This window comes from Pelobates fuscus, chromosome 1 (genome assembly GCF_036172605.1).
Source record: "Pelobates fuscus isolate aPelFus1 chromosome 1, aPelFus1.pri, whole genome shotgun sequence".
In the NCBI taxonomy this organism is placed as follows: Eukaryota; Metazoa; Chordata; class Amphibia; order Anura; family Pelobatidae; genus Pelobates; species Pelobates fuscus.
This window is the reverse complement of record NC_086317.1, coordinates 148,903,447-148,929,093: the sequence shown is the minus strand read 5'-3', so window position 1 is coordinate 148,929,093 and position 25,647 is coordinate 148,903,447. Positions and strand designations below refer to the sequence as shown.

General features: G+C 39.1%; 1 protein-coding gene across 3 annotated transcripts in view; it reads left to right on the top strand.

Moving 5' to 3' along the window:
• Positions 1-25,647, top strand: part of TRAF3IP3 (TRAF3 interacting protein 3) — a 68,113-nt gene that overhangs the window by 34,590 nt on the left and 7,876 nt on the right. For all 3 annotated transcript variants that reach the window (XM_063450880.1, XM_063450884.1, XM_063450891.1), the window contains exons 7-13: positions 602-697; positions 4,273-4,344; positions 5,670-5,810; positions 7,662-7,799; positions 10,219-10,363; positions 10,746-10,808; positions 13,531-13,676. In XM_063450880.1, coding sequence (XP_063306950.1) covers positions 602-697; positions 4,273-4,344; positions 5,670-5,810; positions 7,662-7,799; positions 10,219-10,363; positions 10,746-10,808; positions 13,531-13,676 — 801 coding nt within the window. The remainder of the gene's footprint in view (positions 1-601; positions 698-4,272; positions 4,345-5,669; positions 5,811-7,661; positions 7,800-10,218; positions 10,364-10,745; positions 10,809-13,530; positions 13,677-25,647) is intronic.

The window sequence follows — 25,647 nt, the reverse complement described above, 5'->3', positions numbered from 1 at the left end:
GTACCTCGTGGGCTTTTGAGTGACTGTCACTGTTGGTGTTACCAGGCAGTAATATAAACACTGTCTTTTCTTTGAAAAGGCAGTGTTTACAACAAAAAGCCTACAGGGACATACTGTAGACACCAGAACATTAAGCTGTAGTTGTTCTGGTGACTGTAGTGTTCCTTTAAATAAGGTGTTCAATATCTTATGGGAAAATAAATAGAATCAAAACCATAATAAATGCGAAGAAAGGTGAGTGGAGAGTAGGAAACTGATAGATATAAAAACCAAAGACATGGAAAAAAAAGTTAGACAAAACCAGGGCATGAAACAGATGGCTACCTTGGCAAGGTATAGTTGAAGGAGGACTTAAAGGGACACATTAGGCACCCAGATCACTTCATCTCAATTAAGTGGTCTGGGTGCAGTGTCCCTGTCCCCTTTAGGGATACATATTAGAGTGTTCCTTTAATAGTCAGAATCTTTACGGAGGTACATCAGTGATTTGTCCAGTTTACCTTGCAATACCTGGCATAAAAGCTTGAAGTCTCTTTATGATAATTTCATATAGCATTGTTACTTAGTTTGAAATTACTTTTTTTCATTTCTATTTGCACAGGAAGCTCTACAGAGAGAGCGGAAACTGAAAAAGAAACTGTGTATCCTGCAAGAGCTTCTAAGTGTACTTGTTCAAGCATCTGATAAATCTTGGAAGGTGCTCACAAATCTGCTACTTCAAACTTATAATGCATAATACATTGTACTAAGCTGTTGTAGGGACAACTTAATACTCAGCTCTGTGTGTATTGGGAATTGTATTGTCCAAGACTGTGCAGTATGTACACACTTTTGTACACCATTTGTTGTAGGATGCAACATAACTATATATAAATTGAGCTCAATTGCACAGTAACTCCAACTGGATAGTTTGACCAGTTATATGAATTATGAGAGTCAGCTCCCCATAATGATTATATTTTTGTGGCACGAGAAGTACCTTATGCTTTTATAAATGTATTGAGGTGATTGCAGCTTGAAGGAACACTATAGTGTTGGGAATACAAACATGTATTCCTAACACTATAGTTCTGGAATAAATGTTTAGGTGTCCAGTCCCCCTCTCTCTGGAGTAAAAAGGTCTCGTTGCTGCTGGCCCAGTTTCATCTCCATGGCTGAGATCATTTATCTTGCTGATTTCAGCCAATCAAATGCTTTCCCTTGGGTATGCTTTGGAGACTAATGTGCATGCACGTCAAAACACCTTGCTGTGCCAATCAGCATCTCCTCATGAGATGCATTGAATCAGTGCATCTCTATGGGGAGCGTTCAGGTTGTCCATGCAGAGCATAAAGACACTTAAAGGGAAATTCCAGTGCCAGGAAAAAAACTGTTTTCCTGGCACTGGAGGTACCCTCTCCCTCCCATCCACCAATCCTTCAGTCACTTACCTGAGGCAGCGACGATGTCCCTCGTCGCTGTCTCCTCCTCCGCGCCGCTCCTCCTTCTGATTCCGTCGGCTGGTGGGCGAGACTGATCCCGCCCACCGGCCGAGGAGACCTAATGTGCATGCGCGGCAATGCCGCGCATGCGCATTAGTGCTCCCCATAGGAAAGCATTGAAAAAGATTTTCAATGCTTTCCTATGGGGAAATGAGCGACGCTGGAGGTCCTCACACAGCGTGAGGACGTCCACGACGCTCTAGCAAAGATAATCTTTGCTAGAAATGAGGAAGTTCCCTCTAGTGGCTGTCTAGTAGACAGCCACTAGAGGAGGAGTTAACCCTGCAATGTAATTATTGCAGTTTATAAAAAACTGCAATAATTACAGTTGCAGGGTTAGGAGTAGTGGGAGTTGGCACCCAGACCACTCCAATGGGCAGAAGTGGTCTGGGTGCCTGGAGTATCCCTTTAACGTAGGTGTTGCACATTGTGTTGCACCTCTAGCAGCCTTCCGAGTTACAGCACCTAAAGGTGTTATTAGGCACAGTGTAAACACTGCCTTTTGTCTGAAAAGGCAGCATTTATATTGAAAAGCCTGCAGGAACGGGCACCCCAGCTCTACACAATAACACAGATGATAATACCTATACAAGCCCCTAGCTGTATACATTAACAAAGATATTTGGATCTATACAAGCCCAGGCTATTAGATGCAGATATTTATACATTTATGTATTTCTGGATCTATACCAAGATATATAAAGCTTTATACACAACAGATATTTTAATTTAGACACAGATATAGAGGTATCAAAAATTCCAGTTTATAAAAAGAATTGTTCTTTTTTTAGCTTAATTCTGCCATTACCCAGATTAGTGAACTGCTCTGGAACAATTATGCTGAATTCATTCATGTTTAAAGGGTTACACCAAGCGTAAAAAACAGTATGTCAATAAAACACAGTTTGTAGTCAGAGTAACCCTTATTGTCCCAGCTGACGCCAGAGAGAATGGGCCTAGGGGAGGACAAAACCAGCACAGGGAAGTCCTGCCATTGGTGCATGTCTTAATGTCTTACCAAAACCTTTTCTCTTCATTTGGACTTATTAACAAGATCTGAAGAGAAACCTAGTGATACATTTCATTAATACTGAATTGTGAAATAAATTATAAAATTTAGGTGCAAATAGCCAGTACATGACTACCACTTATGAGTTTTTTCAATAATTTGTACTGCATTTGGATTTCAGTTCCCCACATTTTGATGTTATTGATTCATTCATATTGTTCCTGCTTCCAGCCCTTCGACACTTATGGCCAAGGACCAGAGAATATATATATATATTGGATCATGGTTTATGTTAGCTTACTGCAAAGTTTAATGTTTAGTGTTAGTGTGTTGTATATTTGTGATTGAGCTAGTGTAGTGTAGGAGTTAATAGGGGTTAGTATTATATTGTGTAGTGTGGGTGTAGATGTTAAGGGATTGTGTAGTGTAGGGGTTAATATTATATCATGTAGTGTGTGTTAATGTTGAGTGGCTGTGTAGTATAGACGTTAATATTTAATATCAAGTGTTATGGTAGTGTAAGGGTTATAGGAAAGGGCTTTACAGAGAGGATAGTCTGGACACATATATGTCCTAGTGCTGCTTGTGATTAGTAGAGGTTAAAGTCCCAGATAATAGTTATTTCAGCTGACATCATAAATATGGCAGTATGTCGTAATCAGGTATGCAACGCCCACTAATATCAGGCATGAAACAGAGATGGCTACACTGGAGACGGAGATATGTATGTTCCAGGTCTGCCCTGAGTTATGCCCTTAAGACTGCAAGTAGGAGATCTGTGCATTACTGAATTATTGTATGGATGGCATCACTATTGTGCATTATGAGATTCTAAAACATAATCTGCACCATGAAATTTTGAGCAGATCATGTAATATAAAAACTCTTTAAAATGTGTCTTTTTTCGATTTGAAAGTTTTTTTTTTTATTGGTTTTCAAGGAAGGTGGGGGGATACAGAAATTAAAAAGGGTGGGCATAAAAGGCAATTTTGCACATACATACAACACCAATGAATACCTAAATCGAGCTCTTGTGTAAAACGTGTCTTTAATTATGTTTTGTTTGTCCAATAAAGATATGTAACACAGCTACTCCAGCACAGCTATATGGGGTCAGTAAGCTTGACAGATAAATATAAAGCCTATGTGGTCACTGACGCTTCCTGTTTGAAACAGTGCGTTAGATGTCTAACAGGAGAAAGACAGTGTTCAGCAGTAACAAACAGGAAACTGATTAACATAACCCACAGGCTTGTTTAAGACGATTTAGACGTTAGGAGAACAGGTGGGTGCTCTGATATGTGATGTTGTTTTGTAACCATACTGGCAGAGAAGTGGTTAAGTAGGTGTCTGTTAATGAACGTAATTTAAACAATACGTGGGGGCTGATGGGTTGATATTGCTGAAATAGTTTTTTTTACGCCTCTGCACATTTAACAGCTGTACATTTTCTGGAAGGACGTTCCTGTTTGTCCGAAAAAAAGGTGACAAGCTCAACCAATAGGCTGTGTTTAAAAGTATAAAACCACCTTATGCAAATTGCAGGTTGTGTTACAAGCAATGTTTGTAACATAATCTTAATTTAGACGTATGCTTTAACTGCTTATTTCTCTTGTAGGATGCATGCCATCTTGGTTATGTTTTTGAACAGATCATAAATACCGGTAGATACAGATCGTTGTTTTTATTTACCTGTGTATGTATTGTGGCTGTATATTTTAGTTTTAAATAATTCTGTAACATTAGCTGAGAGATGATCTAGGTTTTCCTTCTGCCTTAAAGGTCCAAGTGAATGAAGACAGGCTGAAGTGCAAAGTTTTAAACCTAGAAAATCAACTGTTTCTTTATTCTCAGGTAAACCAAACTCTATGGTGTTTGTTTCACAATTATGAACCCATTACTATGATAGCATATGCAATGTTTTTTTTGGCAATTTGATACTCCAATATTTGAAAATATGTTTAGGCACTATAACATGTCTGAGGTTTGTTAATGTCTAGTTGTGAAACCATTTACTTAAAAAAAAAAAAAAAAAAGTTAATGTGCATGTTAGTGTGGATATATTGATGATATATGTGGCTTCCAGTTACTAGTTAATATGGGGCATTTCTGCGTGTTATATTAATTTCATAGGAATTAAAGGGTATTTCTTTGCTGTCATAGTTATTACTACAGTTCTGAGTCAGTATTTCTATATAATATACATATAATATAAAGAAACCACCTGTACATTTACATTTGCAAAACTATAAATGCACAATGAAACAACTGTTTTGAGTGAGTAAAATAACTCTGTTGTTCCACACTGTGATTGTCGCTCATAGTTTACTTAAATCTACCATGCTATATCTTAGTCAGTATGTATATAATATGCTTTATTACCATTGTTGACACAACCACTGGCTAGATCAACTTAAGCATGTTTCATACAAAATACAGTGGCAAAGCTTAAACTGTATGCGCTCATCAATATGTATAACACTAAGGCCACTGTAAACAACGTTAAGCATTGTTTAAACTGTTTAAGCTACTTTACAATCTTCTAGTTAATCATATTACCTAAGCTATCTCTAATCACCCTTTATGCAAGCAATTTATCATTTACTGTGTAAGCGTGTTCCTATTACTTTAGTTTAATTTGCGCGACATGGAAATACTGAACCTGCGCATCTATTCAGTACAAAGTTTGCGCACTTACTCCCTCGCAACTAGTCAATGTTAAGCGAATTCAATCCTGCATTATTATATAAAAAGGTGCAAGTATTCCATGTACCCCACTGTTATTACTGATGTTGATACTCATGTGGAATGCCGTTGGGGTACCACATAAGCGCTGTCATATCTTTCTGCACCACAAAAATAAAGAATTTAAAAAAAAAAAAAAAAAAAAAAAAAAAAAAAAAAAATAACTCTGTTGTTGTCACTGTTTAAACTGCCAAATAAGAACAGGGTGATGAGCTCTTGATAAAGTAACTATCTATCTGTTTGTCTGTCTAAACTTTCTATTAAATGTTTTGTTAATAAATGGGCCAGTTAACAATTAAGAGATTTTACAACTTGGTATATTGTTGTGATTCCATTGTGGCTGCGTGTTGCCTGATCACTATTTTTGTACTAGATCATTTAAATTATGTGTCACGCCATATATAACTGCTTCTACCCTGTGAATAAATTAACAGAACATTCCAAAAACAAGTGTGAAAAAAATATTATTGGAGATGGAGGAACAGAAATACAGATACGAGGAGAAAGCTAACGAATCTCTTCAGAAATTAACAGAAGACAAACTGACGACTGAAAGGCAGCTCCACAAAACTCAGGTTTGTAATGCTTTAAACATTAAAAACATACTTTTCCTTAAGATTACAATCAGGTGACCAGGCTTAAAGATACACTCTGAGCACCATAACCACAACAGCTTATTGTCATTGTTATGATGCAAGTGATGAGTCTTTGGTTGCTGCAAACATTTTGTCAAACAAACTGTGTACACCTTGCACCCAAATTCCTCTGTTACCTTACACTTAGATGATAAATGTAACACTTTTGCATTATCCATCCAATGCCACCAATTCCTGCAACGATGGGCTGCAAACACTGGGCTAACCTTCCCCCTGGACATGCAGCCTATCACTGCCTTCGCAGGACCACCGCCTGGAAATCAGACAATGTCTAATCTGGGATGTCAATGATATGCAAGTTTTAGGAATGTGTTTGCCCAGCATCTTGGCTATGGGTTCCAGGAGATCCATGGCTTTTGTCAAATCACTCAAAAATAATAAAAAAAATAAACAGAAAACAGTTGCATGGCACCAAAGACTATAGAAAAAACAGTAGTAAATATGGTGCTACATTTTCCATCTTTAAATATATATTGCAGATACAGTATTGGAATAGAAAGCACCACATGCAATAGATAGGGTAAAACATAATCCATGCCAAGATCACGCAGGGGCCAAACATAGAGTGGTTAAAAAAATGAAAAAAGAAGTCAGAATTTATTGATTTATTAAATATTTTACCAGAAAGGATACATTGAGATTCCTCTCGTTTTAAGTATGTCCTGGGCCCACTAACACTGCATTGCTACAATACGGTACAATATAATATAAATAATATTAATACACAACACATATATTTAACACAGAACATATAAGGAATATAATCAACCATGATTACAGGTGCATTCTGTTTTGGAGATATGTAGAGAAGGTTCTCTTAAAGGATTTTAGGCTGGGGGTCTGGGCAGTTATGCCATAATTGCAGTGCTCTGTAGGAAGTTATGCCATAATTGCAGTGCTCTGTAGGAAAATGAGGATCGAACCGGGGAGAGCATTGTACTCGGGTAGGATGGGAGCTTCGCAGAAAAGCTCTTGGACACAACTAAACTGGCTACTGCTGGAATCCAGACACTTATGAAGGGTGCATCTGGATAGCCAGTATAGCTCTTTTAACATGTCACAATGGTGAGTCAAGTAATTACATTGTAGTACAAAGCGACAGAATGAGTTATACAATGTAGTAAGTTTATGAAGGTGGGTTTGTGGTACAGGTGCATACACTACAACTCCATAATCAATGACTGGCATTAGCATTAGCTGTACAAATAAATATATATATATATAGGCCATCAGTTCTGTGCAGCAAAATACAGTACCATACGAATGGTAGTGGAATTCCTGCTGCTATATGACATTGCCATATGTGCTTAGTAGGGCATAGTGACTGTGCTGCACACATGGGTCCTTGTTGTGGATGGATCAGCAAAATATGCTTTGGAATTCTTTCTTGAGACACCAAAGTGAGATGGAGGTATGCCATGATCAATGGTACCATGAGAAAGAGGATCAGAGTATTGCCATGTTCTTTGCATGATTATCCCATCAGTGACTGCTTTCCAGGAAATCATGTATTTTTTATTCTTTCTAGGGAACACACAAATCATTTATGCAACAAATGGATTTATTCATCTAAATATATAAAAAAAAATCAAGTTTCTGGTCCCATGTTTTTAAGTAGATGTAACCCTTTAGTTAGATGAAAAGTGCTAGCTCTTGATTTGGTATTCTTCTAATTGTGTGTATATATATATATATTGTGGCCTACATATAATCATTCTTATAGGATAGTACAGGATATTGCTTATGACATTTGTGCTCACATCTTTGCAGATGTCCCTTGCCGTATCGGGGGATGAGTGTGAATTATGGAAGGAAGAATATGAAAAACTGAAAAAAGATTGGAGTGACATCATCAGTGAAAACTCAGAGCTGAGAAATGAACTGAATGTTGTTCAGAGCAAACTGCAGGTACTAACCGCTCCATATCCTGTGACTATACAAACTGAACACTACAGTCTCACCCATAATTTACTGCTTTGCTTAAAGGGACAGCTCGTTGAAGTAGTCTGGGTGCAATGTCCATGCCCCCCTTAGTTTTAGATTAACTGCAATTGCAGGGGAGGGCCTAATGCGCTCTCTACTCTCACCACATTAGTGGTACTATTAGTATTCATTGACTTCTGTTAGAATTCTTGAGTGCATTCTACAACTTCCTACCGACACATCTTTTCCTTTGCCCTTATATACCTATAGAACCAGTCAATACCTGCCACTTATTTGGCCTTTGGATAAAAACAGTCAAAATAATGCTGAAAAGAATGAACCTCAACCCAGTATTAATAATGCTGCTGTAAACTCTCTAACAGGGGGAAAAAAAATATAAGGGAATTTTCTAGATTTTATGCACATATTACACGAGCATGGCATTTCTGACTTGCCCTGATTTAAAGCGGCACTGTCATGGCCGAGTCCTGTTTTTTTTTTAACCCCCCTCCCGACTCCACTACATCTAACTGACCCCCTAGTCTCCTCCAAATGCCCCTAAGCCCCCATAGTACCTATTTTTCTACTTTATTTTGTGTCCGGACCTATGTTCAGGCAGTCGCCATCTTTGTGTGGGTAGAGGAAGTCCCTGTGGGACATGTCATCTGCCCACACTAGATAGCGCTGTGAGATTCCCGCACATGCCCAATTAAACACTTGGGCATGCGAACGGGAATTTCATCGATTCATTCGTCAGAAAGACGAATGAATGAATAGAAATGTCAGACGAACAAACAAACACTGAATATCAGTGTTCATTTGTTCAGTTTATTACAAAGAGGGAGCTACCGGCGCGCAGCTCCCTTCTTGTAAAATGCACTTCCTAAGACCCCATGCCCCCCTCACTCTATGGGGGTTTATATGACCCCCATAATAGCATAAGGGAGATTAAAATCTACCGAATGCCCCTACCGCGAGTAGGGGCATGTCTACTAAACAGTGAGCAGCCTGTGGCTCTGTCATTTTACACAGCGTGGGAAAATTCCAAAGAACTTTCCCACGCTGTGTAAAATGACTCATAACACTCAGATTGGATGGCTTGACATCCATCCAATCAGAGTGCTCTGTGTCATTTTACACAGGGTGGGAAAATTCCAAAGAACTTTCCCACGCTCTGTAAAATGACTAGCACTCTGATTGGTTGAATTCCAAGTCAACCAATCAGAGTGTTCTGAGCCTAATTGCAGGGCGGGGCAAGGCTTTATAAGCCTTTCCCCGCCCGGCGGAGCTCAGTCTGCGCCGTGCCCTCGTGAAGATGGATACATTTTTTAACGTTGAGTCTTTTCTTTTTCGTCTGATTTAAAAAAAAAAATGTTAACATGTTCGATGGGTATTATGGTCTTATTTGGCCTTTTTTGGGGCTGAAAAATTAAGATTTTAGAAAAAAGAAGACATCAAATGGTAAGTTTTATTTTTTTTACAGGTAGTTAGTTATTTTATTCCCCCCTCACTATTTTTAGGATGAGGGGGGTAGGTATGGGATTCTTTTTTATTTGGATGGGGGGGTGACTAGGGGCTTGGGGACCCCTAGTCACCTTTGAAGTGTGGAGGGGGGCATTTTAATTAAGGACCCCCACCCGTCGCTCAGGGGTGGGGGGGGGACACAATAGGTTCCCCTCACTCATTGTTATTTATGGGGGCCGGGGGGGGGGCCAATAGGTTCGTCCCCCTTCATTATCCTTTAGGGCCCCCACCCGCCGCTCAGGGTTTTGCCGGCGTTCTGTCGAAGTGACAGGACATTCGGGAATACTGACAGGATGCATCACGGGAAAAGGAAGGAAAGCTAAGAATTGTGGGAAAATTTCTCTGACCGCCGGAAATGAAGCACACTTTGCTCCTCCGCTGGTCAGAGATGGTCAGGCGTAGGAAACCTTCATAAGACTGGTAGTCCCTACTTTGTCCTATGTTTTAAAGAAAACTAGAGCAGATAGGAAGAAATGAAGAACGGATCCTGAGAGAGGGAGAGAAGAGGAATCAATTAAAGAAAGGAAAGTTCGGCATGACAGTGCCGCTTTAATTGTTTTAGCGCTGCATCAGAGGATGACAAACTGCAGCTCTCAGCGGAAGCAATGAAATTAACAAAACATATGTAATGCTAGAAGTTTATAAGATTCCCAAATAGCCCAAGGGAACTCAAGATACATATCTACAAAAACAAATGTGGAAATCACCAAAAACGTTTAGAACCACAACCACTGCAAGTTTGAAGTTATGGTGTATCTTTTATATGATTTTAATAAATAATGAAGGTCTGGTGGGCATCATTGTTAAGTTGCACACAGGGTACCTGAAGGCCTATGGCTGGTTCCAAATAAATATGTATTTATTGGGTGTGTTTCCACAGTGGGTAGAAACACAAGACACACATCTTCAGCAACTTCACGATCATCTGCAAAGTCTGGAGAGAGAGAGAATCGAGCTGAAGTCCCAGAATGAGATACTACATGAGGACAATGATCTTCAAAAGCAACAACTTAACTCCATGGAAGGTGTGCAATAGCTCACAGGCCGTGCACTTGGTGGCCTACTTAGCCACCAAGTGGTAGAACAATATTATTCTTCAATCTGTCTCTTTTTGGTAATTATATTCACTATAAAAATATTGATACTGACAATATAGCATATAGTATATATTATCATCATAGCGTTGCTCATTTTGCTACAGAACTCCACAGATAATGAATGGAGCGAAATATTTATCTAGTATAAAAGAGATTGGGGGGTTAGAGTGTTTTTTTTTTTTTTTAAACCCCATAGTGTACCATTTTTTAATTGAGAACATTAAACAAGAATTTATCCTTTACAGATGGATGGCAGGGGAAAAGGAAATGGCATCTAGCCCAGACAACTAACAATCTATATGTCTTTCAGTCAGATTGAGGAACGCAGAGGAAGAGAAATTGGAAACTCAGCTAAAGATACACAATTTACAAAGTAAGTTTTTTATAAATTTTATAAACGCACTCAATGAAATGACGCTCACCCACATCTGTAAATGCAGCAACTTTAATATCTCTATATATGATTTTGAATAGGTTGTTTTGCATATTTGTAAATACATTATATAGCAAACCATTACAGCCTGGAATTAATCACCTCCAGTCCCAGCTTCAAGCAAGGAAAAGAAGGATTTCGAATAGTACTTAAAAAATATTTCTAAGCTTCAAAATTTGTCGATGAGGGATACAGTAGGACCAGGAATGACATCTTCTTCTTTCATAAAAAAAATAAAAAATAAATACCACCTCAGAATCAGAGATATATAACTACAGGTATATATATTAAAACAAATGCACATTGGTAATGCCAGGGTAGGAGTTTCTAAGAGACAGGTGACTGTAGATTGCTGCCTACTGATAAATCCAGCCTCGCACAGGGTCTGTTCATTTTCTGTTACCTAATGTGATGGTCATTTATTATGGAAGATGACTTTGAATATTGTCACTGTTTTATTTAGCTTGCGTTAGTAGGATTGTTTCATTTTCGCTCGAGCATGATACAGCCAAAATAAAGATAGAGCTCCCAGAGACAGATAAGTCATGATACCTGTTAGTTCTGCCGATACTGATTTAGATCATAAGAAACAATTTTGTTTTGATTACATAATTAATTTCCCGATGTATATTGTGGTCGCTATTTCTTGGTTTATGGTACCAGCTAGTGTTTGTATATTTATATTTCAGGGTGTATTTGGTTATGACCTACTATAGTGACTAGTAATATACCTTCTATTATTTATCAGCCTTGTACGTCTCTGGTAGGAAACTGTCTTATACTTAGTTGGATCTATTTGTTTCCTGACATGACTGAACCCATAGTCAGGATAAGTTATTACATGTCTGAATACTTACCTTTACTGACAAACTACTGAACTGCATGTTCATGTTGCCTGTTCAGGAAATGTTACCATTGCACAATATCTATGCGGTTATATATATATATATATATATATATATATATTATTTTGTAGTGTAGGCTTTTACTGGAGGGTTTAGGGTTGGGCTAATTTATTTTTAGAACATGAGATCATAGAAATGGTTAAAAAAAATAATGCAAATTCCTTAATGCATATTCTTTAAGGGTGCCATGTCTGTGCATGCTTTGTGTAGGATAGTAAAACAGGAAACTTGGAAACTTGTTCAAACTAGATCTACAGCAAGATACTTTTTGATCAAACAGGATAGACAACTAGAATGTCTGAAGCTTCGAACAAAAATTATTTAAAAGGTTTCGCTTAGGTGCAGCTTCCTGTAAATCAATGGTATCTTTAAGGAAATATAGGAAATGGGTTAGCATACAATATTGTACAGAAGAAACAAAAATAGCTAATTTTGAATGTGTATTTTCTTGAATGCCTAGATCATTTAAATCTTACTGTGTTCATCAAATAAAATATTCTAAGTGGAGGTTGGGGGGACAGATAATTCACTGAACGCAGATTGCGATATTGAGCTGTAACTTGGCACAACTCGTAAGATCATGCTGCACCTGGTTTTAGGAGTGGCTGATAAGTTCAATGTTTGCCAAGTAGCTTGGAGCTATCAAAAAGTATAGCCCTGCTTCTTTATTTAGGGGTTTCAAAGAGAACTTGTAACATTCACTCTTCTTCCCACCATTCGTAGACACAGTGCCAACATGCTGGCTTCACTGTCAGCACATCATTATTAGAATGGAGTGATTTGGTATTTTTATTGTCCAGTCCCTCTGAGTTTGATTCAGCATTTCTTAAAGTAAAGGTGCCTTCCATTACGCTCGATAAACCTTGTAAGGATAAAAAGATACGTATATTATAAACATATTACTTTTAAGTATATTATCTTTAATGTTAGACGTGTTTTCTTATCCATCATTAAAACAAAACAAAAAAAATGCTATTTCATCCTTATTCCACTACTAGGGCAGTCTCCTTGGTGCAGCCTCTCTACTTCTTCTGAAATCATCAATGCTGATGATCTCAGTCCAATCGGTGCTTCTAGTAGAGAAGAATTGGGGGCCTAAAATTATATAAAAGAAACACCATAAAAGATGCAGCAATCTCTTCACTCTGCTAGTCTGATGCTTCTCAAAGACAAGAATTGAATTCAATGCTTCCCAGTGAAAAGCATTAACAGAATTTTGCATCATCACGCTGTGAGTGATGACAGAGAACATGAAGACCTTTAATTTTCATTAGAGATGTGGTTTAGTCAAAAATTGCCGTTTTCAAGCCTACTTTCATTGATGTACAATCAGCGTTAGATCTGGCTGAGCAGAAATGTATCTCAAAGGGTAAGGTCATCCAAGGCTTTTCTAGTGATATGGACTATTAGGCAAGGCTTCACTTTTAAGCAAGGGCAGCTTATAAAAGCTTTTTGAAGTCGACCTTTAGTCTACTCGTAAAAATGTGAGAGTATTGAGATATTAAGTGATATTTGGTTTGATATTGACATTCCTCTATTTAGATGACTTGTTCTGCTCTGCATTTTGCAGACAATTGCATTTAGGTATACAAAATTAAAAATCATTGACAAGACATTTTGCTGTACGCTGCTTCCCACTCATTACATTATATGGTGCTATATTCAGGAAGTTTATCTTTCTTCTGTTTATTCATGTGTGTAGGATCAAATGATTATCATGACTGTCTCTCTGTGATTATTGTGTTTTTATTTTGCAGATCAAATGTTATCCATGAATGAGAGAAACACCCACAGCCCTATCCAAGACATAAAAAATGTACATCGGAGCCACACATCAAATGAACAGCCACCAAGTGAACAATTACTTCTCGTTACAGAAAAACTAACAGCCAAAGAGAATGAGGTACAGAAAATATTTACCTTTATATAAAGCTTGATCTAACTTGTCTTTCACTCTATTGCTTCTCACTATTATCCGGGCCATCCACCTCATCTCTCCATTTCAGTATGTCACAAATGTGTATGCCACTCTTACAATGTGGCTGGATCTGCTGGCTTTTTATAATTATTAGGAGAGAAAATTAAAGGGATTTTAAAGTGTTAGGAATACAAAGTTGTATTCCTTTCACTATAGGTCCCTCCTGCCACTCACTCCCCCCTCTCCCCGCCTCATGGGGCTAATGCGCATGCGCTGTGAGAGCACTAGGCACTTCCCAGAAGAAAGCATTGCTTTAATGCATTCCTATGGGGTTTTTACTGATGCTGGACATCCAGTTTGAGTAAGACAACCAAAAGTCAGTAAGCCACCAGGAAGTGCCTCTAGAGTCAGTCTTAGACCTGCAATGTAATAACTGTAGTTTCTATAAAACTGCAATGATTTACATTGCAGGACTAAGAGGGACAGGGACACTGCACCCAGACCACTTCAATGAGATAGAGTAGTCTGGTTGACTGTAGTGTATCTTTAATCTCACTGATGGCTAATGTTGCCATTTCGGAAGTTTCTGACCTGACATTTTCCTAATGCACAGCCAGCAATATGCTTAACCCCTTCAGGACGGAGTCAATAGTGCACGTTCTGATCAAAACAAAACGAAAACAAAAACTGGAATTTGCGCTATATGTCTTTTCACCCGTAGTTCCCCTCTTTCAAATTATATGCACCCACACTTATTATATATCATTTTGTTCAGGAGAAACAGGGCTTTAATCTATCATTAACTATTCATATATGGAACATAATTTATTATGAATAAAAGTAAAAAAAATGTGAGAAAATACGTTTTTTTTTTAAATTTGCATTTCCGTCTGACATTTTAACTGTGAATGTCATAATACTGTTAGGTTTTACTGCAAAAAAATGCACATATTTGTAATCAGCGATGTCTCACGAGTACAACAGTAACCCCCATTAACAGGTTTTATGTTGTTTTGGAAAGTTACAGGGTCAAATATAGAACATTACATTTTCAAATTGAAATTTGCCAGATTGGTAATGTTACCTTTGAGACGGTGTGGTAGCCCAGGAATGAGAATTACCCCCATAATGGCATACCATTTGAAAAAGTAGACAAGCCAAGGTATTGAAAGTGGGGTATGTTTAGTCTTTTTTAGTAGCCACTTAGTCACAAACACTGGCCAAAGTTAGCGTTCATATTTGTTTTTGTGTGAAAAAAGCAAAAAACGAATATTTGGCCAGTGTTTGTGACTAAGTGGCTACTAAGAAAGACTGGACATACCCCACTTGCAATACCCCGGGTTGTCTACTTTTGCAAATGGTATGCCATCATGGGGGTAATTCTCATTCCTGGGCTACCATACGCTCTCAAAGGCAACATAACCAATCTGGCAAATTTCAATGTGAAAAAAATGAAATGCAAGCCTTATATGTGACTCTCTAACTTTCCAAAACACCATAAAACCTGTACATGGGGGGTACTGTTATTCTCTGGAGACTTCACTAAACACAAATATTAGTGTTTTAAAACAGTAAAACATATTACAACAATAATATAGACCATAAAAGTGCCGTTCGCTTGTAAAAAATGCAAAAAACGTCACTTTTACTTAAAATATCATCGTTGTAATACAATTTACCAGTTTGAAACACAAATATTTGAGTTCAGTGAAGTCTCCCGAGTAAAACAGTACCCCCTATGTACAGGTTTTATGGTGTCTTGGAGAGTTACAGGGTCCAATATAGTGCTTGCGAATAAAATTCGCTGCACTTTCTCCCTGTGTTGCCAGGCATGTCAATCAAATTTTAATTAATCAAATCACATAATTACGTTAAAAGATTATTTAAATATACATGTAGAATTTTAATATATATGCATTTATAGGTATTTAAATTCTACGTGTATACTAATGTAATCTTTTATGTAATTATATGTATTTATATATATATATATATATATATTTGCGGTTATTTGTATTTTATATATATAGATATATATATAGAATGTCATTCTAAGTGTATTTTGTTACCGATATATATATATTAATAACAAAATACAGTTAGAATGAAATTACATATGCATATATAATTTATATTAAATTTTGTTTCAATATTTTATTTATTTATTTTATTATTTTATTAATTTATTATTTTAATTATACGTATTTATATATAATATATATATGTACATCTATTATATATATAATATATATACATATTATATATATGTAACGTCATTCTAAGTGTATTTTAATATTAATATATATACTTATATTAATATTAAAATACACTTTGTATGACGTTACATATATATAATATGTATATATATATATTATATATATAATATATATACATATTATATATATGTAAAAATATATTTAATTTATTTTTACACTTGTATTTTATTTATTTTTTTATACTTCCCACCAGCAGGGGGACTGTTTGATATTTCAAACAGTCCCCCTGCTGGCAGATCCACAGCCAGCTATAGGGGGCCATGTGATCGCTCTTTGAGAGCGATCACATGGCCCCCGGGGGCCTGATTTGCCGTGGGAGGGCTGCCTGGGCTGTGAGGCAGTCCTCCCGAAGCGGATCTCGGCGGAGGTAAGTACATCTTACCTCCTGGGGCTGCAAGCCGTTACGGCGTGCTATGCCGTCATAACGGCTTTAAAGCCCACTTAACCCTTAGAGCTTGGTTGCTTCATCTAAGTGTTGCTTCTAAGTGTGTGTGTGGTTGGAGATATTCTGGAGAGTTTTACAGAAGCTTCAACTGTCTAAGAGTTGTGCTAAGAGTTCTTTTTTACTGTTACAGGTAAGATTCATCTGTAGGAAAAGGTTACTGACTGCACAAGGTTTGATTTCCTGTTGGTAATTATAAGGCATTTGATTGGATTAGGTAGCTACTTGCTATTGATTGCTATTTAAATTAGCTATTGTTTGCTAATAAGCAGAGGCCTACCCAGGTGTTAAACATTCCTAGTGGGAGGTGATTTTAGGAGTATATAAGGGTAGTTGTCATTAGCTTGGCTAATAGAGCTTGGTTGCTTCATCTAAGTGTTGCTTCTAAGTGTGTGTGTGGTTGGAGATATTCTGGAGAGTGTTGCTTCTAAGTGTGTGTGTGGTTGGAGATATTCTGGAGATAACCTGGAGATAATCCGAGGTATTCAGGAGGATAAATAAAAAGTTAAGGTTTGTTTGATTTAAATTATTCACCTCATTGGAATGGCAGACTTAGTTCAGTGTAATAGTTGCTTTGCATTTGTTTCACGTTCCACTTTTTGGAGGTTTGGTTGTTGTCTAATCTGTAGACAGTTCTCTATTTTGCGGCAGGAGATTGTATTTTTGAAGTCTGAGATTTGTAAATTATCTGGTAAACAAACTCATCCTGGAACTGCTGCAAAGCCACTGCCGCAGAGACATACTAGGAATGGCAGATGGATTACTGTAGGATCTGGTAGACTTGGAGTTGTGGATAAAAGGCATATTGCACAGTCTGTCGCTCTACATAATTCATTTTCTGCACTTTCAGAGTGTAGTGGTGTCGTGGAGAGAGGCACTGAGGCTAGTGGTGTTGTGCAGAGAGGCACTGAGGCTAGTGGTGTTGTGCAGAGAGGCACTGAGGCTAGTGGTGTTGTGCAGAGAGGCACTGAGGCTAGTGGTGTTGTGCAGAGAGGCACTGAGGCTAGTGGTGTTGTGCAGAGAGGCACTGAGGCTAGTGGTGTTGTGCAGAGAGGCACTGAGGTTAGTGGTTTTGTGCAGAGAGGCACTGAGGCTAGTGGTGTTGTGCAGAGAGGCACTGAGGCTAGTGGTGTTGTGCAGAGAGGCACTGAGGCTAGTGGTGTTGTGCAGAGAGGCACTGAGGCTAGTGGTGTTGTGCAGAGAGGCACTGAGGCTAGTGGTGTTGTGCAGAGAGGCACTGAGGCTAGTGGTGTTGTGCAGAGAGGCACTGAGGCTAGTGGTGTTGTGCAGAGAGGCACTGAGGCTAGTGGTGTTGTGCAGAGAGGCACTGAGGCTAGTGGTCTTGTGAAGAGAGGCACTGAGGCTAGTGGTGTTGTGCAGAGAGGCACTGAGGCTAGTGGTGTTGTGAAGAGAGGCATTGAGGCTAGTGGTGTTGTGAAGAGAGGCATTGAGGCTAGTGGTGTTGTGCAGAGAGGCACTGAGGCTAGTGGTGTTGTGCAGAGAGGCTTGAAGACTATGGTGAGGCCTAATAGAAAGCAGTTGTTGGTGGGGGATTCCATCATAAGAGGTGTGGAGATGGACAATGGTGGTCTTGTGAGGTGTCTTCCCGGAGCTACTGCTCACAGAGACAGGAGACGTATCGGTAATATTGTTAAGCAAGCAAAGCAGGAAGGGGAATTGGATGTACTTGTCCATTTAGGGACAAATGACTTGGCTTGCAATGAGGTTTCAGAGGTTAAGGAAGTTTTTAGTGTTTTTGCCAATGATATACGGCAGGTTGCTTCCACATTGTCATTCTCTGAAGTTCTGCCTGTGCATAACACTCAGAATGACAGGCGGATGCGTATTAGGGACTTTAACTTGTGGCTTGGTGAATGGTGTCGGGAGCAAGGATTTGGCTTTATTGCTCATGGTAGCTCTGTTTGGAATGGAAATAAACTGTACAAAAAAGATGGTTTGCATCTTTCTCAAAAGGGAACAAATGTTCTCAGTGAGCAGTTCAGAGGTTTTGCTAGGATGTATTTAAACTAGGAGGGGGGGGCAAACGGGTGATAAAACATCAATCCAATTGTCCCCCAAAACAAGGACAGAAGGTGCCTGTAGCAAGTGTGTTAAAAAATGATAAGCTTAGAGTCATGTCTACAAATGCTCGCAGTTTAGGGAATAAGATCCATGAACTTGTGGCAATAATGGCAACTGATAGTGTAGATTTAGTCGCTGTTACTGAGACATGGTATAATGAGAAAAATGACTGGGACATAGCAATACCAGGGTACTCTTTATATAGAAAAGACAGAGAAGGCAAGAAAGGGGGAGGGGTGGCCCTGTATGTAAAGAATAGCATAAAATCTAGCCTAATAAAGGTTAGTGAGGCGAACATAGAGTCAGTTTGGGTTACATTAGAATTTGGTAATCACACAGTAACTCGTGTAGGTGTGATTTATAGGCCCCCAGGACAAATTGAAGAGTTAGATAATCTACTAGTTGAAGAAATAGCTAAAATGACAATGAAGGGGGAAGTTATCATCATGGGTGACTTTAATCTTCCTGATATAAATTGGAAAACAAAAATAGCTACTTGTGGCAGGAGCACACATATTCTAAACTCCCTACTGGGATTGTCTCTAAAACAAGTCATTGAGGAGCCAACTCGTAAAGAGGCCATACTAGATTTAGTGTTAACAAATGGGGATTTGGTATCAGATATTACTGTAGGTGAAAGTTTAGGATCCAGTGATCATCAGTCAGTGTGGTTTAATATAAGAACAGTGACTGAGTCACACCACACAAAAACAAAAGTTTTAGACTTTAGAAAAACAGACTTTTCCAAAATTAGAATATGTGTAAAGGAGTCATTATCAGACTGGAGCAATTTAAATGGAGTCCAAAAGAAATGGGATTATTTAAAAGTTGCACTACTGAAGGCAACAGAAAATTGCATTAGGCTTGTCAGTAAAAGCAAAAAATTCAAGAAACCACTGTGGTACTCCACAGATGTAGCCAAAATAGTAAAAAACAAAAAGTTAGCATTTAGTAATTATAAAAAAAACCAGAGTGAGGAAGACAGAATGACCTATAAGATTAGGCAGAAAGAGGCTAAGCAAGTTATAAGAGCTTCCAAATCACACACAGAAGAGAAAATAGCACAGTCAGTAAAAAAGGGGGACAAAACCTTTTTTAGATACATAAATGAGAAAAGAAAAGTAAAACAAGGATTAGTTAGATTAAAAACAAAAGAAGGAAGGTATGTAGATGAGGATAAAGGTCTAGCTGACTGCCTCAATGAATATTTTTGTTCGGTATTTACAGATGAAAATGAAGGAAAGGGACCTCAGTTAAGAAAAAGGATAAATGAGTCATTTATTACACGTGAGTTTACAGAGGAAGAGGTTCTATTTCAACTGTCAAAAGTAAAGACAAATAAGTCAATGGGACCTGATGGAATACACCCAAAGCTATTAAAAGAGCTTAGTGGTGTACTAGCAAAACCATTAACAGATTTATTTAACCAATCATTGATAACAGGAGTAGTCCCAGAAGATTGGAAGTTAGCGAATGTTGTGCCCATTCACAAGAAAGGTAATAGGGAGGAGTCGGGCAACTATAGGCCAGTAAGCCTAACTTCAGTAGTGGGGAAAGTGATGGAAACCATGTTAAAGGATAGGATTGTTGAACATCTAAAAACACATGGATTTCAAGATCAGAGACAACATGGGTTTACTTCAGGGAGATCATGCCAAACTAATCTTATTGATTTTTTTGATTGGGTAACTAAAATTATAGATCAGGGTGGTGAGTAGACATTGCTTACCTCGATTTCAGTAAGGCTTTTGACACTGTTGCACATAGAAGGCTTATCAACAAACTACAATCTTTGAGTTTGGATTCCAATATTGTTGAATGGGTAAGGCAGTGGCTGAGTGACAGGCAACAGAGGGTTGTAGTCAATGGAGTATATTCGAAGCTTGGGCTTGTCACCAGTGGGGTACCTCAGGGATCTGTACTTGGACCCATTCTCTTTAATATTTTTATTAGTGATATTGCAGGAGGTCTTCATGGTAAGGTGTGTCTTTTTGCGGATGATACTAAGATATGTAACAGGGTTGATGTTCCAGGAGGGATAAGCCAAATGGAAAATGATTTAGGTAAACTAGAAAAATGGTCAGAGTTGTGGCAACTGACATTTAATGTGGATAAGTGCAAGATAATGCATCTTGGACGTAAAAACCCAAGGGCAGAGTACAGAATATTTGATAGAGTCCTAACCTCAACATCTGAGGAAAGGGATTTAGGGGTGATTATTTCTGATGACTTAAAGGTAGGCAGACAATGTAATAGAGCAGCAGGAAATGCTAGCAGAATGCTTGGTTGTATAGGGAGAGGTATTAGCAGTAGAAAGAGGGAAGTGCTCATGCCATTGTACAGAACACTGGTGAGACCTCACTTGGAGTACTGTACACAGTACTGGAGACCCTATCTTCAGAAGGATATTGATACCTTAGAGAGAGTTCAAAGAAGGGCTACTAAACTGGTTCATGGATTGCAGGATAAAACTTACCAGGAAAGGTTAAAGGATCTTAACATGTATAGCATGGAGGAAAGACGAGACAGGGGGGATATGATAGAAACATTTAAATACATAAAGGGAATCAACACAGTAAAGGAGGAGACTATATTTAAAAGAAGAAAAACTACCACAACAAGAGGACATAGTCTTAAATTAGAGGGACAAAGGTTTAAAAATAATATCAGGAAGTATTACTTTACTGAGAGGGTAGTGGATGCATGGAATAGCCTTCCAGCTGAAGTGGTAGAGGTTAACACAGTAAAGGAGTTTAAGCATGCGTGGGATAGGCATAAGGCTATCCTAACTATAAGATAAGGCCAGGGACTAATGAAAGTATTTAGAAAACTGGGCAGACTAGATGGGCCGAATGGTTCTTATCTGCCGTCACATTCTATGTTTCTATGTTTCTATGTAACCCGTGACGGCATAGCACGCCGTAACGGCGTTAAGGGGTTAACTATTCCCCAGTATTGGCAGATCCTAACATAACTTCATTCTACACCCTTGTCATTATTGCATTAGCCATTATTGTTCCTAAAATGCCATTCCCATTCAGTAATGTTTCAATGTTAGTGCCATATCGTCTGCTGCCTGCCTAATAGCCTTTATATTCTGCCTTTTGTATTATCTAATATTTAGTTCTTACTCTCTATGCAAAACACAGCACTTGAGAGAGTTAAATAATGTTAAATAATAATAGACAAGTCTGGTAAAAATGTACCTTTAGAAACACATCCTTAAAGAGTCACTTTAAGTACCATAACCAGTTTGGTGTTTTGAAGTGGTCATGGTGCATAGAGTCTGTAAGTGCAGGGTTACGCTATGATATGCTGCACACACTAGGATTTACCCCTCTGCTGTCCAAGGTGTAGTTCTATCCTTGGCAGCACCATTGGGACTTATTTAGCCAGCCCATAACAAATGTTCCGTGCTGGCTAATGTCAGTTCTGTGAATACTGGACATTAGACGTCAGCAGGTACAGTATACTGGCAACAGCCATCTAATAGCAGAAAATCCCTCCCCACCCTGTACTGCCTGGCAGCTAGAGGGAGTGATGTCAACAGAGGAGGATCAGGCTGAAGGGAGAACGTGGTCTCGGCATGGAATAAGGCTTAGTTTATATTTTTAAACTTGACTGGAGAGGGAGGATCTATGATAGGAAGGGATACTCTAACAAAAAACAGTATTTTCTTTAAACACTTTTTGTTAGCGTAACCCTTTAAATGCTGTAATGTTTGTATAGATATGAGAATATAAGCGGGGAACCTAGTTCATCATTTCCTTACAAACTGCTTATTTCTTTCATATTGCCAAAACTGTTAAAGGGACACTATAGTCACCAGAACAACTACAGCTTAATGTAGTTGTTCTGGTGAGTATAATAGCTCCCTTCAGGTATTTTCATGTAAACACTATTTAGATTGCCTCTAGGGACAGTGTTTACATTGCCTCTAGGGACACCCCTGAGTGGTCACTCCTCAGATGGCCACTGGAGGTGCTTCCTGGCTCAGGGCACAGTAAGCAACCCTGCCGTTCAGCATCCCCACACTCTGCATGGAGACGCTGAATTTTCCTCATAGAGATGCATTGATTCAATGCATTTCTATGAGGAGGTCCTGATTGGCCAAAACAGTGTTTGGCCCCGCCCCCTTAAAGATTTTAGCCAATCCAATGCTTTCCCATGATGTCACCAAGAAGGCGTGGCCAGCGCCAGCAGACTCGTGGAGCGCTGAAAATAAGGAGAATTTTAAAGGGACTCTATAGTCCAGCCTTCCTTCTTGCTTTTATATGAACTTTCATGGATTAAAAATTATTTTCGAGGTGTTCTTATATTAAAAACTTACCTCCGTTCCAGCGCCGAGCTCCCAGCCAGGCCGCGCCCCCTTTTTCGTCAAAATGACGAAATCGCGGGGCCCAATAGGACGCTTCTCACAGAGAAGCGTCATCGCGATGTGGTGCGCATGCGCGGCTTCACGCTGCACCAATCGCGTTCTTCATAGAGCGGCATTGACAGCCGCCCTATGAAGAACCTCAGTGCTTTACCGCACATATGCGAGTTCGTGAGCAGAGCTGTCTGACTGACAGCTCAGCTCGCTTTCTAAAACTAACAATAAGGGGGGGGGGACCTACTGTCCCCCCCCGGCCCCCACCCCTGAGCGGTGGGTGGGGGCCTTAAAAATAAACATAAGGGGGGACCTACTGTCCCCCCCGGCCCCCACCCCAGAGCGGTGGGTGGGGGCCCTAAAATTAACAATGGGGGGGGGACCTACTGCCCCCCCCCCCGGCCCCCACCCCTGAGCGGCGGGTGGGGACCCTAAAATTCTCAATAAGGGGGGGGACCTACTGTCCCCCCCCCGGCCCCCACCCCTGAGCGGTGGGTGGGGGCCCTAAATACAAAGGGGGGGACCCTAGTTAACCCTTCCCCCCCCCAAAAAAAAATATCTCCCTACCTACCCCCCTCACCCTAAAAATAATGAGGGGGGGACCTTTAACTAAAAACCTGTAAAAAAAAAAAAATATGAGATAAAAACAACTTTTTTTCTTTCTTCTAAAATCTTCTTTCTTCAGCCCCAAAAAAGGCCAAATAAAAAGCCATAATAACCGATTCAATAAAAAAAAAAAAAAACGAGCGCAAAAAAAATAATCCATCTTCACCCATGGAGGGCTCCGCGCAGACTGAGCTACGCAGGGCGGGGGAAGGCTTATAAAGCCTTGCCCCGCCCTGCAGTTAAGCTAAGAACACTCTGATTGGTGGGTTTAAGCCAATCAGAGTGCTCTTTGTCATTTTACAAGCGTGGGAAAGTTCTTTGTAATTTTCCCACGCTTGTAAAATGACACAGAGCACTGTGATTGGATGGATTTCAAGCCATCCAATCACAGTGCTCTGTGTCATTTTACAAGCGTGGGAAAGTTCTTTGGAATTTTCCCACGCCTGTAAAATGACACAGAGCACTGTGATTGGATGGCTTGAAATCCATCCAATCACAGTGCTCTGTGTCATTTTACAAGCCACCTGGTGGGTTTTCACTATAGGGTCATGAATACAGGTTTGTGTTCCTGACCCTATAGTGATCCTTTAAGTATAAAATTCCTATAGCCAACTATATCATGAATCTCCATCTGAATTTGAAAATCTAGAAATCTAACCTAAAATTGCAGGTCAGCAACATGCAATATGGAAATCATTCACAAATGAGTTAAAATTCCAAACAAACAGTATTATTCACTAAAGTGAGAATTATTGGGAAAATTGCTAAGTTAGCTTTACAACTAGTTTGGCTATTTTGGCCTTGAACTCTGAACAATTCTCACTTTTGTGAATAACCCTGCAAGTGTTAAATTACAACATATATCACACACCAGCCTGACCCAGAATTGCTGCCAAATTTCTGTGAACCACCTAAAGATAGAATAATTTTGAAAAATGTGGAATCTTAAATTTACAGTGCATTCAAAAGATTTTGTAAGACAAAGTAATGACTACGCTGACTTAAATATTAGCCATTTCCGGGTATTTCCCATCAGCTGTTACTCCCTTTGACACAATGGAACTGGCATTCTACAAATGCCCTATAGACGCCTAAGGTATCTCCTTGAACATTCCCAATAATAGCAAAGGTCTAACAGGGATCCTCCTAAGTCCCTCATTTTGTACTCCCACTTATCATGGCCCTGAATCAGAAGATAGCAGCTCCAAGAAAACTTTAGTTAAGTATATTTCCCATCCTCCTCCCCCTCCAGGAGCCAGTGTGGGTGTCTTTTGCAAAAAAATGCAAAGACTTTACATGTGACGGTGCCACTATAGTGCTTCCTATTTAGCATAATAATGTATTGATCTTGTTTCCAAGTGTTTACACTTTACACTTCCTTCCCTTATCAATGGCAGGTATGGTTAACAAGATTCAGGTCACATTGACAGAAAGTGCAGTTTCTTTGCTGTTTGTTATTTACACATATACATTGACCTGCTTTAAGGTACTTATGGGAACTGCATAGAGTTTCAGTAGTCGACACCCCTACCTCTAACCACATTCATGTTTATTAAATAAAAAACAGTGCACATAGTATTTATTCATGAGAAAACAAAGCTATGGATCTTTGTTTCCACCTGCTGGAATACAGGGCAGTTGATTTGATTATTCCTAATAATGTACTTGGTCACTATTGAAATGTGCTCTTAAATGGCACCTTGTTCATATATTTCATTTATCAACTGTTTTTACATATTTTCTCCAAATAGTCTGATTTTTATCTCAAGATCTCCACCAACCCCTTTTATAGCCTCAGTCTTGGGTGTCACACCCAGAAAAGGTAGTAGGGCCCTAATTAATGGTTGACCCAGAGAAAACACCAACTTGCAAATTGGACAAAGTAGCTCTTTTTAGTAAAAAGAGGGAATTGGGGGCAACCCCAGAACATGCAATTCTAATCACTGCTGCCGTAGCGACCAGAATGTATACAAAATACAGATTAAGCAACAGCACACACAAAAAATACATTTTACATTTTACAAGGCTACTTAAAATTACCTATCTCAGCAAACAAATATGGGAATTATCGTGACAACACCCCTGTGTTAATTCCCCACGGTATCATGGCGTAGTGGTGGGCTTAACATAATGTGGCCATGTGGTGGAACTGAATCCCTATATTTGCTCGCCAAGATAGGT